The sequence below is a fragment of the Trachurus japonicus genome, chromosome 22 (genome assembly GCF_045865225.1).
Source record: "Trachurus japonicus isolate A0001 chromosome 22, Traja_1.0".
NCBI classification, from domain to species: domain Eukaryota; kingdom Metazoa; phylum Chordata; class Actinopteri; order Carangiformes; family Carangidae; genus Trachurus; species Trachurus japonicus.
Genome location: NC_140928.1, coordinates 3574018 through 3591400, shown reverse-complemented (window position 1 = coordinate 3591400; position 17383 = coordinate 3574018). Strand labels below are relative to the sequence as shown.

At 41.3% G+C, this 17383-nt stretch overlaps 1 protein-coding gene and 1 long non-coding RNA gene across 3 annotated transcripts in view; both read right to left on the bottom strand.

Moving 5' to 3' along the window:
• The window catches only part of LOC146963246 (uncharacterized), a 268846-nt gene that overhangs the window by 179578 nt on the left and 71885 nt on the right, over positions 1–17383 (bottom strand). The window lies entirely within an intron of this gene.
• The window catches only part of LOC146963247 (protein jagged-2-like), a 66183-nt gene that overhangs the window by 3700 nt on the left and 45100 nt on the right, over positions 1–17383 (bottom strand). For both annotated transcript variants that reach the window (XM_085768286.1, XM_085768287.1), the window contains 14 exons: positions 16892–17065; positions 16654–16804; positions 15893–16057; positions 15241–15354; positions 14480–14593; positions 13111–13224; positions 12811–12927; positions 12161–12188; positions 9703–9788; positions 9128–9241; positions 8117–8232; positions 6845–7138; positions 4696–4827; positions 664–823 (listed from right to left, as the gene is read on the bottom strand). In XM_085768286.1, the coding sequence (XP_085624412.1) occupies positions 664–823; positions 4696–4827; positions 6845–7138; positions 8117–8232; positions 9128–9241; positions 9703–9788; positions 12161–12188; positions 12811–12927; positions 13111–13224; positions 14480–14593; positions 15241–15354; positions 15893–16057; positions 16654–16804; positions 16892–17065 (1879 nt within the window). The remainder of the gene's footprint in view (positions 1–663; positions 824–4695; positions 4828–6844; positions 7139–8116; positions 8233–9127; positions 9242–9702; positions 9789–12160; positions 12189–12810; positions 12928–13110; positions 13225–14479; positions 14594–15240; positions 15355–15892; positions 16058–16653; positions 16805–16891; positions 17066–17383) is intronic.

Below are 17383 nucleotides of genomic sequence, written 5' to 3'. Positions count from 1 at the left end.
TACTACTACTAATGATCCTCCATTTATACTCAATATAATCAAAGATACTCTATAACTATTAAGATATCCCATGACAAGCTGCTCCAGTGATATGACAGGGTGCAGCTACACTTCCTGTCTCCTAAAGTTGGTGTGGTGAACGTGTGTGTGGATTTATAAACGTTGTAGGTAGAGGAAAGTGAGCTAACATTAAATATTTACACAGCTAACAGTCATATTTAGCATGATGAAAATGATTAAAATAATTAGCGTTGGCGAATGTTTGTTTGACGTTGCCTAAGAGATCTGTGCCAGATCTCGCGACAGTGTGTTGGTGAGACAGAGACAGGTCTGAAACAAAGTTCATTTTCTCCTGATGTGTCCGTCTGAAATGTGACATTTTAGTGTCAAAATGTTCAGAAGAGATGCATCTTGTGAAAAATTAGTAATATTATAATTAATATCTCCTTCAGTGACTATGGAGCCAAAGAATCGACCATAATCTGAGCTCAATAGACTCAAGATCTGCTGCTGCTGCTTGTCCCCTAAAAGGGGCGGAGTCATGGGCTGCTGGTCTCCTAAAGGGGGCGGAGTCACTGAAACAGGAAACCTATTCGTAGTGGAGCATCTTGGTTTTTCTAAACCGTCTATGATAAAAACCCAGCGAGGTTCAGTCTAACTCACCTGCAGGAGCAGATTTGACCAGCGTCTCCACTTTGACCTCCACCACGGCGAGCATGACGGTGCTGTTGTGGCGTTTGGACAGAGCGCTGATGATGGCGCTGGCTGCTTTCTGGATCTGTCCACGGTCGCTGTCCTTCGATCGCCCGTCCTGCTCAAAGGACTGAAGAGACCGAGAGAGACAGAGAGAAACAGGAAGTGAGTGGTTTGGCTTCACACTGAATTTCACATTTGAACATTTGAATGAACCGTTTGTTTTATTTACACTTAGAGGTTGGAGCTTGAAGTTACAGGAGACAGTGAACGCCTCACTACCGTCATGTTTTCGTCATGTCATGTGTCATGTTGTGTTAATGAGAGAAGGAACATTTATTTATGGTTCTTCGTGTTGCGTTCAAGACACAAGAAGCTATTTTCATAAAACACCATATCAATCTCAATTAGCATTCACTAAAGTAAAGTGTTAAAGTGTAAAACTTCACTTTAACACTTCACTTTATTCTAAGGTTTAATTTCTCCTCAACTGAGGTAGAAACTTAAAGTTGTTGCATGGAAAGAAACAAATTGGAGAACTGATATTTAACATCATGGTGCTTAAAAAAAGTAACATTTTTCATGAGCTCTGATGAGAAGATGAATAAAACCAAAAGGAAACGATGTGTAATGAGGTTTGTTTCTCAGGCGACCTCTGACTTCACCTGCATCAGCTGTTTTTCTTCTTTTTTTTTTTTTTAGGGACTTTTCAAAACAGACTGAAAGTTGATTTGGAGGCCTGAACTCTTTCTCTTTGTGCTCTTTAAACAAAGATCCACAGTGGAGGCTCAGACGCTGAAGAGTCTGACAACTCAACAAACGATCTGAGAGTCGCTGGAGGCTACGCAACAAAACACACATTCATCTGTCAGAATAAAAGAGATTCTCCTCCTAACATCTGGCAGGCTGCCCCCCCCCCCCCTCCCCCCCCCCTCCTCCCCCCTGTTGAGACCATAGAGGGTGGAGTTAATTACCTCATAAGGTGCTGAGGGGGAGAGCGAGGAGGGGAGGGGGTGAGGAGGGGGATTAGCTGTGTGTGTGTGTGTGTGTGTTAGCTGCTGTTCGGTTCAATTAGGACAAACAATAGAGCAGAGTCCAGCTGTGCTCATTCACACACACACACACACACTCCTCTAAACCCGCCCCCCAGGATGATTGACAGCTCACATCACACCACCAGCAACAGATGCTCGGCGACATTCTTCAACCTCATCACCATCATTATAACTAATTATCGTGTTTTAAAAGTCACTATTTGTTGTTTGTTGATGCATCTGATTCATTTTTGACAGATTTGAATCATATGTTTTTATTTTGTTTTGCATAAAAATTTAAAATCATTGCAGCTGTATGTGTTAAATCAACATTAACTCAAGTTTTTTGTTTTGTTTTTTAACTTATTTTGTTCACTAAGCACTGAAGGAGCACAAATACTGTACTGGTGTAAGAATGTGAAGGACTTTAGGAATCTACGGTGGCCCTGAAGGCTCAAATCAAATCCAACTTCATCAGTTTGACAAAAAACTCCCAACACAACAGAAGTGTTTCTGGAGGACACAATAAAGTGAGGGAGCAGGCTAAAGGCTAAGCTAACAGTCCATGTGGTCAATCAAGGGGGTGGATTGGACTACGAGCAGACGTAGCTAATTTACAGGCGGCCATATTGGGTCGGGCAACTTGCTCTGACTCTGGCTGCAGTAGATGGTGATCCAGTCATCTGCACTAAAAAAAACTATTCATAACTCTTTGCAATTTCGTCCCCTATTACTTTAATTATTTGCATAATGTTACTACAATGTTACTTTCATAGAAGAGTAAAGGAATAAAAACTGGTGATTTTAAGTATGCAGTATCATAAACTTTTGATGTTCATAACAAACCAAACTGTTTGAAAATCGGTCAAAAACTCAGCAAGTTCTGGTTGCTTGAGCCAAGATGCCGGCCGTGTGGTGACACCGTGTCATTGGGCAGCAGCGTCAGGTGAGTCGCTTTATTGTGTCCCCTGAAACACTTCCTGTTGTATTGGGAGCTTTAGCACGTTTGTAGTCTGGGGCCGTTGACTCGCTGTTTTGCTAAGCAACCGGATCCAGGACGAGAGAGACAGGCCTTTCCGTCAAAATAAAAGCACCAAGCTAATAAAATGCGATGAAACTCTTTAATTTAACGAACAAGAAAGTCCCCAAGCCATTAAGTTAACCTTTTACTTCTATTGTATTACAAGTTAATGTCTTTTTTTTATAAGTTTTATGTGGATGAACACTTTTACTTTGGTGAATTTGGTGATTTCTCTTCACCTCTCTGAAGAGCCAGGTGACGCGAGGCTAGCACGTTTGTGTCTTTTCTGAAGCTGCAGTGAGCTGAGCCCTCAGGGCCACCGTAGAAATGAGATATTGAAGGTTTTGGATAGTTAATATATCTATAATTGATTTTTAAGTTATTTCGGGAAAACGCTCTCCTGGTTTTAAACTATTTCTTCATTTTTCCTCCAACAAACGCGTCCCAGCATCGACCGAGCGCCCGTCCACCACACCCAGAGTCAATGGAGGCAACTCGAGGGCCGATCGCTCTAAGCTTTCAGCTCTCAGCTCGCACGATGGAGGTTTTTCACCCACTCTCTCTGAAACGAACGCTGACATTTCTGTGCAACACGAGTCGACAGCGAGTGGGAGTGAGGTTTCCTTTCGGAGCCTTGTTGTGGGGTTTGGGTGGACGTCGGCCTGCTCCACTCCTCTTCCTGTATCTGCTGCTCAAAACAAGGCTGCAAACATCAGAGGAACAAGAGCTAATCCTCTCCATTAAGAGCTTAAAGCCCCAAAGTGACTGATTTCCCCCGAGTCTGGGTGGCCGGGAGCGAGAGAGAAGAGAGAAGAGAGGGAGGAGAGAGAAAAGAGAGCAAAAAAAAAAAAAGGAAGAGAGACAGCAACAAAGAAAAGAAAAGGGCGAAGGAGAAGAAAGTGGAGGTGGAGAGAAGTAAAGGAGGAGAAAGAGAAACAAGAAGAGGAGACAGAGATCAGCAAGGTGCTCCCTGAGAAAAGCTAAATCTCATCCAGATGTTGAAGCTTCAAACGCCGCCTCTCCCTCCTCTCCTCGTTCTTCTTTCCCTTTTTAATTTTTTTTTTCTTGTTTCTCTATCGAAGCAGCGAGAGAGGAAACAGAGAATAGAAAAAGAAGGAGAAGAAGGAGGTTCAGGTTTTACTGGATCCTCTGGAAACGATTTGCAGTGATGAATTAAGTGCGACTTAATAAAGTGGAAGAAGGAAAGAGAGAGAAAGAGAAAGAAAGGAGGGAGGGAGGAGCAGCTCCTGTTGCTGTGATGCGTTCACTGTCAGTTCACCTACATCTCATCTTTATCTCCTAATAAAGCGGTTTAGATCGTGTGTGTCATGGCCTCTCTGATTGGCCAGTGATGGAACCGTCTTATACTCGAACAAGACCGTCAAAATAAGATCAGATATGTCCCGTTTAGAGAAGTTAAAGACCCCCCTAAACCAAAAATGCCCTTTTTGAAATTATTAACATGTCATATAGTGTGTGGACTCTGCTACAAGGCATTTCAGGAGCAAAATTGCTAATCTACGGCGCCATAACTGAGCCTTTTAGACTTGAAAATGCAGTTTCAAAACCAGAGTCTGAAAAAACTGGATTCAATTTTTCAAATTGGAGTTAGTTTTCATGCGTCACGAAAGTCACGAGTCATGACGCATTTGCATACTCATGAATATTCATAGAGTCTGGATTTTTCAATGAGGGAGAAATAGTAGACCTGTTTTTAGCCAATTTGGGAGCCTTTTAAAACAACTTTCTTTGTGGGAAAGCAATTTTAATCAAAGAAAAAGTCATAGCAGAGCATTTTTATAAATTTTAAAATGCCTCTTTAGGGGGACTTTAAACGGTATGAATGACCAACCATCCTGTAATGTGTATCAAAGGGAGTAGGAGTGGGGGGGGCAGGTGTGGACAGGTGTGGACAGGTGTGTGATCATGTTTATGCGTCGTAATCACCATGGCAACCTCCACCGCGTCACTGTTGGAGTAGGACAGGTCGCAGAGGATGAGCAGCGCTCGCTCGTCGGCCAGCGTCTGAGTCACAGGGAGGTACCTGAGCTCCGAGCAGATGTTCTCCACAGTGGTGCCCTGAGACACACACACACACACACACACAAAGATACAACACAACACATTAGTATAATCACTTCCTACATTAATATTTCCTTGTCAGCCAATCAGAATGAATTAAACTTCATCCGTGACGCCATAAAACTGTAAATAACAGCAACATATCAACTCTAAAGTTAAAGTAAAACCATCAAAATACGACTTTTTGGTAACACTTTATAATACGTACACAACTATGAAGCATTAATAAATACTGAATTCTTCATTTATAACACATGAATACTCATTAATATGTAGTTTATAAATACAGTTAGTGCTCAATGATGAGTAAAACATTGTGTGTGTTTATAAACTACATACTAATGAGTATTTATGTGTTATAAATGAAGAATTCAGTATTTATTAATGCTTAACTAATGCTTAATAGTGTGTACTTATTATAAAGTGTTACTGACTTTTAAAACTTCTGTATAAAATCTTTTCCAGGAGTTTTATTTATCTTAAAGACACAAATTTATTCACTTGTTTTTTTCCTCTATGATTCATGGGAGAGAAGAATAAACTCAAATCTTCCTAATGTCACTGTTTTTATGAAGAAGAGGAAGAAGTTGGGCAACAAGACGATATATCATAGAATAAAACCGACTGCTGTGTGTGTGTGTGTTTGTGTGTGTGTGTGTGTGTGTGTGTGTGGTGCAGGACATCTGAGATCATTTTCCTCCCACGCCGGATTGTTAACATTCGATAATTTCAACAATTATCAAACGTTAACAACACAGGGTGGGAATAAAATGATTTCAAATGTTTTGTTATGACACGACGCGTCAACAGGGATGAAAAATAACTCAACGACTGGAAGAAAAAGAAAAAAAAAGAGGGGTTTTTTTCCCTCTCCGGGCTGATTTTTTAAAACTTTTTCTCCCACTGAGACTCAAACACACACACACACACACACACATACATACACACACATAAACTCGCTGTCGGAGAAAAAAAACGTCTGTCGCTTTAATTTACGACAGCGCTACACCCTTCAAATTAAAAGTCCTGCTTTGATATTGACGGCTGAAACCGCAGGAGTTGATGTGTTGAACGCAGCATCAACTGTGCCACCCATCAGTTTTTATAGCTGCTGCCATTTCAGACTTTATTCCCTCTTTTAAATTTCCTTTCTCCTTTTTCTTTTTTTTTATTGCTGGAGGAGAAGTTAAATTAAAAAACTGTCAAACACACTGATCCTGTTCTCACTCATTAATTTTTCCCAATTTCATTTTTTTTTTTGTGTTGTATCCACCACTTTCCGGAGAATGACACTCCATTCCACCGTTACTGTATTGTTGATAGCATAGACTGGTTGATAGACATTGGCCGTGATGACTTTATTTATAATCATCACCTAATTTTAATGAGAACAATACGGACGAGGTTTTAGCTTTATGTCACATTTTCACGTCACTATATCACCGTTGCGACTACTCTGATGTTTATGAAGTCTATAAAACGAATTGTTGAACAAACATTTTAGATTAGCTGGGCTAACCGTTAGCTGTTAGCCGTTAGCAGTGTCAATAAACAATAACTCAATAAACGGCCCATGAAAAAAATATTTTTTCCAGCGGATATCCTAGTTACAACATGACTGAGCTAACTGGAGTAGTTACATGTCGTGTCCCACAACGGGAGGGTTTTAACAGCTGACGTCCTGGTGTTAGCTTAACTGCTGCTGTTAGCTATCAGCAGCGGCTAAGCTAACAACTACGACAACCATGACTAATTACAAAAACGTGCACACAGAAATAGTTTGTTCAGTAATTCGTTTTATAGACTTAACAAACATCAGATTTAGTCAAAACGGTTTTGGCAGCCCGGAGCCCCCACATTTGGTACCTAGCTACACCGCTGGCTAACGCTACCAGTGAGCCGCTCGCTAGAACGCTACTAAAACCGACTTCTGTTGTGGTGTGACGCAATGGATCATGGGAAAATAAAGTGGTGGATAAAATGTCAGAAACGTGAAATAAAAACCGTCCCTCACCTGCGGCACTTTGTCCTTTTTGAAGATGAGCGTGATGCGGGCGCAGCTGTTGTCTAGGTAACCGCTGTTGGGCTCGCACTGCGTGTGCAGCGGCGTGGGCGGGTCCGGCGTCGAGCACACGCCCCACCGGTGGCACGGCGGCGAAAAGCAGGTGAGGAACTGATGCTCCACGCACTCGTGACCGCCGGGACAGGAGGACGGAGCGGGGTCCGCGGGGGGAGGAAGGAGAGGAGGAAGAGGAGGAGGAGGAGGAAGAGCCTTCTGGAGGAGACATGGCCGCCGACCGCACCTCACCTGGAGAAAGAAGAGGAGGGTTCAGGATTTACTGCTTCATGTTTTTATGTTTTTAGATCAACTGCAGTACACAGGGTTCCTACACATTTGAAATTTCCAAATTCCATACTTTTTCCAGACTTCCCGGTAAAAAAATTCAAATTATTTGTAATATTTGAGTAAATAGATGTGCATAATATTAAAAAAAGCATGCAATTTATGATTTGTTTTCATTAAAACACCAAATAATTTCCTGGAGATTGTAGCTAGGTACAATGCCGCATACAATATAATTAACCCAAATAACTTCAGATGAGACCAAACCCAGATAAATATTAAGATTATTATTATTTCCATACAATAGTTTCCATTTTCCATACTTTTCCAGACCTGGAAATGTATAAAATCAAATCCCATACTTTTCCATACTTGCGTAGGAACCCTGAGCACACCTTATCTCATCTGCACTGCAAAAAACTCAAAATCATTCCAAGAATATTTGTCTTATTTCTTGTCAAAATGTCTCATTTCTAGTCAAAACCAATCTCTTTCCACAAAAAACAAGACTCATCACCTAAAAATTAACTTGTTTTTGGATAATTTTCACTTGTTTCAAACAAATTTTCACATGAAATAAGTAGAAAAATCTGTCAGTGAAAGTACGTTTTTTGTGTTTGTAATAAAGAAGAAAAACTTGCTCCACTATCAGATTTTTCTACTTATTTTAAGTGAAAAATATGCTTGAAAGAAGTAAAAAGTATCTAAAAACAAGTTAATTTTTAATGTGACGAGTCTAATTTTGAGTATAATGAGATTTGTTTTGACTAGAAATAAGACAAATACACTTGGTAAGATTTCTTCTTTAACTTTATACTGTATCTGACTTGTACTCTCGACATGATTGAAAGTGAGGCCCCACTCTCAATGATTCTCGAGATTAAATAAAGGTGAAAAAAAAGAGAAAAAAAGATGTTTCTAGGTGAGTGAACGAAGCGTCACCTTGGAGCAGTGCACGTGTCCGTTCACACACTGGCAGCTGTTACACTCCTCCTCCCAACGGCTGCCGTGAGGAAACTGCAGGTCGGCATGACGACACGGCTTCCCGAGCCCGATGACTGAGGAGAGACGGAGAGAAGAGGAGACGGACGTGAAGATGCATTAAGGGACGGCGTGCAATGCAATGACATTAGTAATCATTTGCAGAAAATGAAGAGATGGTTGCACCAGATTTAGCTCGCTGCTAATTTCCATCTGCAGTCCCAACATATAACATAGAAAAACACTTTACTTGAATAGGTGTTCATAAGATTGACATAAAACTGTCATAACCATGACATAACAGCTGTCATAAACATCAATGAATACTTATGACAGCTGTGGTTAAGTGTCATTCGGTAAGTTATGTCACTTTTGATGCAAAGTTGACATTGTTTGAGATGTTCCTTGTTATGAGAACTTGACATCATTTTTAAAGTTTGGCGATTAGGTCTGATATGACAGTTTAAAATGTCTTTATGTCAAGTTGTCAGAACAAAAACATCTCAAACAATGTCAACTTTGCATTAAAAGTGACATAACTTACCGAATGACACTTAAGGACAGCTGTCATAAGTATTCATTGATGTTTATGACAGCTGTTATGTCATGGTTATGACGGTTTTATGTCAATCTTATGAATACCTATTCAAGTAAAGTGTTACCAAAAATGCACAGAAAACAAAGAGCACAAACTACTATACAAGGTACATGATACATAAAATGACAATAGACAACACTTAGACAATACAGAAACACAGTTTCCACATTTAAAAAGACCAGGTCAGGTGCAATACATCCTATATGGTCAATGGAAAGAAAAGCTAAGTCATACATGATACAAAAAACGATAAAACATTTTTAAAAAATCATAAATTCCTATTTCACAAGATTTTAAAATAATTTAATTCCATTTATTTTATATATTTTGTATATTTTATTTCTATCTGTGCGTTAATAAAAAACAGCACTCACACTCCTGGCAGCGAGCGCCGGCGTGTCCCGGCGGGCAGACGCAGCGGTAGCCGTTGATCTCGTCCATGCAGGTGGAACCCTCGGCGCACGGAGACGACTGACACTCGTCGATGTCTGAGAGATAAAACACAACCACAGGACAAAAAGTAAGACAAGAGTCAGCAACTGGGATTTTATTTTGAAAGGATCAAGATCTCTCTTTCTTTTTCTTTCTCCCTCTGAGCTCTGAGTGTTTGATTTAAATATCTATCTCCTTCTCTCCGTGCACAAAAGGCGTTCGCCCCGTTTGGTTTGAGTCTCTTCAACTGGACGACGACGCTCTGGACTTTTTTCTCAGGAGATTTCTCCCAGAATGCCGCGGGAGAGCGCACTGACCCGTCTGACGGCTCCAGAGCCTCAGAGGTTAAGACCGTCTTCCTAATCTGTCGCCCTGAAACAATCGGCTCATACTCCCCCGGGTCCACGGCCTTTGACCTCTGACCCCCCCCCCCCCCGCCCGCCCAGCTGACCCCTCCACACGCCTCCTCCTCCTCCTCCTCCTCCTCCTCCTCCTCCTCCGGTTCCCAGGGACTTACTGATGCGACAGTCCGGTCCGGCGAATCCCGGGGCGCATTCGCAGCGAAACCAGTTCACGCCGTCGACGCAGATCCCTCCGTTGTAACTGCAGAGGAGGAGAAAAAAAGAAAAACAAAAAGAGTCAAGAAAGAGATAGAAATAAAAATCCCTTTCCCAGTTTCTTTCAGTCCAAAGAGACATATAATATGTGAAATTCCTCCACATTACTTGACGTCTATTGTTGATGCAGATTTGAAAACTTCACATCGTGCAGGTTGAAAGAGATTTTCTTAGAAATAGATGCATGAATAGAACTGATGATGGACACTTCAATAAAATGATAATGGACAAAAGGTCTTTCACTGTTCTCGTCTTCACTGAGCTTAAAACTAAGTTATGAAACATTTTGCTGTATATTAATTGTCTATTATTGTGTTTTAGTTGCTTTCTGTTTGCTTTCTATTGTATTATGTTATATATAAGTGATATATATGAATATAAGACACTTAAACCACAGCTTGAGTATCTGCAGCAGACTGTCGTCGTCATATGTGTGATAATTTCTTTAGAAAGAGTCTCGTATTTGAACTCAAAGGGGAAGTTTCAATGTCACAAATTCACCGACAGAACTTCCTGAAACTAAATATATAAAAATAAATAAATAAAAAAGGGCAGGTGACTAATCAGAAGAAACTTCCAAGGAACATTATGAGGAAGGAAACTGAAAACTAATATATGAGCAGAGGTTTTTATTTTTATTTCTAACACCAAACTACAGCTGCAGCCGCTCCAGCTGTGTCTGCAAGGCATTATGGGTAAGTGTTAGAGCCACCGAGGTTCAGCAGACTGGAGCTGATCCCTTATCAATGTCCAGACTTCATATGTAAATCCCTGCTGACCACATACTGAGCCCCCCCCCCCAACACCTCCACTCTTCACAGCCCCCCCTCCTCTCCCCCAGGTCCAGGCCGGTGAATGGAGAGAGAGCTGCGTCTCTTCACACTCCCCCCCTCCTTCACTAATCCACCTGTCAGTCATTGTAGAGGAGGGTGAGGAGGGGGGAGGAAGAAGGGGAGGGGAGGGGAGGTGAAGGGGGGGCTTTTGTCCAGTGTTTTTTAAGAGTCTTTAAGGGCAGACACTACAGGTGAATAGGGTAAAAAAAATTAACAAACAGATATCACTATGAAACTTCCCATATTCATCACTTACATTGAGACAAATATTTTTTGTATTACAAGTTTTGTCAATTTTTATGTTTAAATATGTAAACGAGGCAAATATCTGATGAAATATGCGCTAATTTGCATACATTTCCAGAACAGAAATCTGAACAATGGATAAAGCCAAATTCTTGTTTTATTTTGTTGACATATTAGAGTCAGAAGTTTTTACAGAGGAGGATTTTGGATATCTCTTTTTATCATTCTGTAAATGAGAAAATACTGTCACCAGCCCTAAAAAATCAAATTTTGCCATGTTTTTAAGAATAAAATGTTGTATAAATCAGGCTGTGAATGATATATCAACAATCCCCTCTGGAAAAACCTTCAGAATATAGAAAGGGATCAAACTTGAAGGTTTGGTGTCTGTAAGTGCTGCTGAAGTGGAGATTTCTAGCTCAGAGTCTGAGGAAAAACTAATTTTGAGAAAACGGCCTTTAAAGTCTTGTACTATACTGAGATGACATGGGTCAGACAACAAGTACAGCACATTATATCACAGTAACATGTTAACTTTTGGTGAATTTAGGAGAAATCTACTGACGAAAGAGACAAAATGAAGTAAAATAAAAACCGTAATGTGGATCTTTTACAATTTCTTTTGACTTTTCTGAAAGAATACATGTTAAGGAAGAAAAAAATCTCAAAATTGATCAGTGCATGAAAAAACAGTGTTTTTGCCTGAAGTGTCTCGCCTTAAACTAATTGTATTCGACCAACAGAAGTTTATGAGAATAAAACAGTGAATTCTCACACACACAAACACACACACATACATACACATATCCATATATGTTCCCACACACTCCTGATCCACGGTGCAGCGTGGGAAGTGTGTGTGTGTGTGTGTGTGGGAAACCTGAGGATTCTCAGGTCGAAACAGCTCAGCTCCGGTTGGACCGAGTCCAGAGTGACTCAGGTTTAGATGCAAATTTCACAGCTGACGTTTTTTAAATTAATGAGAGTGAGGCCGAAGATCAAAGCCATCGCGCCCCGACAGAGATAAAAAAAGAAAAAAACTAAAAAAAAGAAAGAAAAACACACAGCTGGTGTGTTGGATTCAGGGCTCGAGTCCAGACCACCGAGTGAAATCAGCTCCCAGGATCAGATAAAAAAAAACAACAACAATCGATCAATGGATGAAGTGTCATCGGGTGAAACTCGGCTGTTTGAACCTTCATCAACACGCAAAGGAAAAACTGGAGGGAACAAGAAACGAAGAGGTTTTGAAGCGAAGGTATAAAGTTGTGAGTCTTACCATGGATGAGGGTTACAGTCGTCGACATCTGCAGAAACAAAAAGGGAGGAGGTCGATCACTTTCAGTTTCAGAGGTTTTTCTCAAACAAAGAAACTGCAACTTCATTATTACAGAAAATACAGAACTATTCCTTCTGATCAACCAGCTAATGATTTTTTTCCCTGCTACTTGATAAAGCTAATATTTTATTCACTTTTACTTAGTATATAGGCTTTTTATTTAATTTAATCTAAAGTATTTTAGTATGTGATTTATTATTTATTGTTATAAAGTACTGAGACCTGAGTGCTGCATCTTGTTCCTCATGTTTCATGGTGTGAATGACAATTAAGATCGAACTATGTATCTATAGAAGTCAGTTCTCAGGCTGCAAAGCATTATGGGTATGTCAGCTTTGTTGTATGTTCAGTTTTTATTATTAACTGAGCATATTTTAAATTGCATATATATATGATTCAGTTTTGCATTTACCTTTATGAGTTTATTATGTAACTGTATCTATGTGATGGTGCGTTTATGTCACATTGAATTTACGGTTTTTATCAGTTTCCAGGCAGAAAGGTGAGAAGAAGTCAGATTCAGATTAAATAGATAAAGTGTTAAAGTGTTTATCCATCACATATGAACCTGTGTGAACACGGTAACGTACTCTGAGCGCAGGTGGCTCCTTCCCAGCCGTCCTTGCAGATGCAGGTGAACCTGTCGCCACCGCCGACGCACGTCCCGCCGTTCTCACACGGACCCGAGTCACACGTGCTGTTCTTGGCTACGAAAAGGAAAAAGGAAAAAAACATTTTTAAAAAATCGTTTTTATGAAAATATTCTTCCGATGAGCAGAGATGCGTTCGTCGTCTCGTTGTCTGACAGGATAATATCACATCACGCCATCACGCTGTCATTACCGCCGCGCTCATAACTGTGTAATTGCAGAGCAGAGCTGCTTGCTGACCTGTGTTGCAGGTGCTGCCACCCCAGCCCGAGGGGCAGCTGCACAGGAAGGAGTCTCCGTGGTCGTAACACGTCCCGCCGTTACTGCAGGTACTGGAGTCGCACTGGCTCTCACCTGCACCGAGGCATCATGGGATAAAGTAAAAGAGAAAAGAAAAGAAAAGAAAAAAGGAGAAGATTTCAAATGCTTGACTCGGTGCCAGTGTTAAGTAGCGATTAGTTCGGCTACAAATCAAAGTTCAGAGACGCCGTGAGAGAGGAGAACAAGCCTGCACAGCCGCCAGTGAAGGCATCATACCTCAGATAGAAAGTTAAGAGTTCTGAGGTAAAAAAAAACTATAAGACCTGACATGTTGGACCAGAGGGAGGGAGGAGACGGAGAAGATGCCACTTATCATCACAGCGTCATGGTTTCAGCTTGATCTGTTCCCTGCTTTGTCATCGCTGAAGCTTTTCCAGCTTTTTTTTATAATTAACCTTTTTGTATAATGAATGACTTTTCTCTTTTGATGCCTTCAAGCCTGATGCTACATGATTGTGATTCACATTATAATAACTGTAATGTATATAATTACATATACGTAATAAATGCACGCAAGAGGAAAGGTCAAGCGTTGATTCTCAGAAGTGCAGATTCAGACATTTAAAGGGATAGTTCAACATTTTGGCAAATTGGCCCATTGCCATAATCGCTATAGTCATAGCAGTAGGTTTGTTACCTTTATTTGTCAGGGCTTTTTCAGGGCTATGCTATGGAGGCTAAGGGAATTTCTTGGTTTTCCTCATCAAACTCATCAAATACACAACCCAACAACTCCAAAAGGCTGTCGTGGACAAGTTGTGAGCTGCACAATCACCACGCTATGAGATAATAATGGAACGTTACGAAACGGAGGTAAATACAGGGTAAATACAGAGTCTGCTTGCTGAAAAACTGTCCCTGAACGCAATGCGCATGAATTTACCTCTAAAACAACTCCATCTCGTAACGTTCCATTATTATCTCATAGCGTGGTGAATGTGCAGGTCACAACTTGTCCACGACAGCCTTTTGGAGTTGTTGGGTTGTGTATTTGATGAGTTTGATGAGGAAAACCAAGAAATTCCCTTAGCCTCCATAGCATAGCCCTGAGCAGCTCGCCGCTCCGCTCCTCCGTTCTAAAAATAGCTTGCACCGACAATTAAAGGTAACGAACCTACTGCTATGACTATAGGGATTATGGCAATGGGCCAGTTTGCCAAAATGTTGAACTATCCCTTTAACATACACATGTGAATATGTGCTCAAATCACTATCACCTGTTGTTTCTCCATATAATTGAAGTTGATTAAATTAATATCTATCTATCTATCTATCTATGTGGACGTACGTGAGTGGCAGGTCTTTCCCTTCCAGTTGTCCACACAGTTGCAGTAGAAGTCGTTGAGCAGGTCGACGCACCGGCCTCCGTTCTGACAGGGGTTCCTGCTGCACTCGTTCACATCTGGAAAGAGCCAAGGAGTCAGTCAGCAAAACAGTTAACAGGTCAATAAGGTTTATTGATTCTATATTGGTTCTGTTATCACATGGACGACGTGCAGGAGGCAGGAGAGTGAGAATCAGGTTCATGAATATGAATAAAGGGTTGTGTAAATCTGATTTTTATTAAATAGTGGATGTAATTTGGTCTCTAAATAGTTTATTATTGTTATTAATTATTTCTTTTAGGGTTTTTTTTTTCCTTTTTTATTTTTGTCAAAATTTTCCCCAGTCTAAATCAAGTTCAGTAAGGTAACCATATGGTTTTTTACCCTCCAAAGGTAATTCTGTTTTCTAAAATGTGTATTAATATATATATTTTTAAAATATTAATACATAGAAATGTGTAAAAAGATGCAAAAAATACTTTTCCTTAACTCAAATGCTCAGCTTAAACTTGAATAACTTCTTTTATTTGACATAAAAAGGTCATTTGTAATATAAACCACAGTATCGTCTGCATATGCGCTGACTGAGCTGCTCCTCTCTCTAAACAAACCCTCCATTGTTTTGTCTGGCTCTGGATTCCCAGACTGCTGATCCTCTCTCAGGACATGTGACTCATGAGGTCTGTCGTGTACCTGCTGCTGCTGCTGCTTCAAACACACTCACCAGCGTCACACAGGCTGCCCTCCCATCCGTCTGGACAGAAGCACTGGAACGAGTTGATGCCATCGATGCAAGTGCCTCCGTTCTTACAGGGCGATGACGCACAGTCATTAATGTCTGAAAGGACGAAGCCAAGGAGAGATATTTATTTATAATAGATGATGCTGAGTCATGGATGATTTTCTTTGGGTTTGAGATGCTCAATCTTCCAAAACCATAAAAATCCAAAAAATCAAATCTTCTCGTCTTTTTCTGTTTTTTTTTTTCTTCGTGTTTACATACGATGTCGAGAGTCAAAGGGAAAAGGAGTTTGTTTGAGTTTAAAGAACAAAAATTCACTCAAAAAACAGAAACTGCACAGTAATGGGATGTGAGCACTGAGCAGACACAATCATCTCTGTTTCCTGCTCCGAGTTTCCTTCTTCTGTGAGTGAGTGCGTGTGTGTGATTTGTTTTTTTTCCCGTCTGCTATAAACTAATCTAAGACAGTGATGATTAGTGAAACAGGAGTGTGAATTACGGTAAGAATCATGTGGTTCCCAGTGATGGTAACTGATGATAAATATAGTCTGAGTGTGTCTGTGGGTGTGTGTGTGTGTGTGTTGTGTGTTGTGTGTGTGTGTGTGTGTGTGTGTCGGGGCTAATCATGACTCACTCTCGTGGCAGTAGGTGCCAGTGAATCCCGGCTCACAGGAGCAGCTGAAGTTCCCGGCGGGCAGGCTGATGCAGCGGCCGTGTGGCCCGCACACATTGGACGAGATGTGCCACACCCGCTTTTGGGTGTCGTTGGTTGCCACGGCGACGGTGCAGCTGTCAATCACTTGAGGTGAAAAGAGAAAAGAGACGATGAGCAAAGGGCGGGGATAGGAAGTTTACAGTATGCAGTGTGAGGCGTGAACTTGTGTGAGAGTGACTGAGATTAAAGGGTAATTGCAGTTTTTTTTTTACAATCTGGATTTTATTTCTAGCATAAAATACAATCATTTACTCACCCAGATAACTTTGGTGTCATTACAAGTCGTTCCGACGAAATTAGATCTAGCCGAGAGCCGCGTATATCCATATAATGCGAGTCTACAGGGCAGCGGAATGCAGCCTCTAAATAACACATTATCTGCCGCAAAACTCGTTAATTTCACCAATATTTAGTTCTGATAGGCTAGTGCTATTCCCCTCTGAGTCCGGGGTTAGCTGTTATCAACATCCGGGGTCTGTAGGTTGACCTACTGACCTCTGACCTGGATGATGTCATCTCTGAGCGCCGCCCGGCTCATTCTGATAATTATCATTCCGCTTCGGCATTCGGGTCCATTTTTAGCGCAACTAGCCGGATCGTATTTTATGCTAGAAATAAGGTCCAGATTGTAAAAAATTACCACAATTACCCTTTAAAAACTGATGTGGTGGTGCGTTTACCTTGACACTGGTTGGTTTTGCAGTGGTCTTTGAGCTCGGAGCAGGTTTTGCCCTCGTAGTCGTCGGGGCAGCTGCAGTAGAAGTCTCCCTTCAGGCTGTGGCACTGGGCCTTGTTGTGACACGGGTTCGGGCTGCACGGGTCGTTCTGCACCTTCACACACACGGGTTGAAAACATGAAATATAAGTGTCACGCTTTCATTTTTTTTACAGTGCATGAACATGTGGATGTGTCCTCACCTCGCAGGTCGTCCCGGCGAAGCCCTGGGGACACTCACACATGAAGCCGTCCAGCAGCGCGTGGCAGCGGCCGCCGTTCCTACACGGCCCGCTGGAGCAGCGGTTCCTCTGGATCTCACAGTGACGGCCCACGAAGCCCGGCTGGCACACGCACTGGTAACCTCTGGACGCCTCCTGGCACCACACACACACACCAGACCAACAACAACAGTCATCAACGAGTCAACACGAGCTGAACTGAGCTGACAAAGTGTTCTCACTCGTTAGATTCAAGTCATTTTAAGACCATTTATATCAAAAATGAATACTTATTTCTCGGCCTATTTCACAGCCCTACCGGCAAAGAAAAATGAAATCCTTGAATATGAAGAACATTTGGTCAAAAATAAAATAGCTTATCTGCCTTTCTCATCAGTTTAACCCTCTAATTTTATTGGATAATAATGTATTTCTGGTTGAATAAAAACTACATGATATTGACTGCGTATTCCT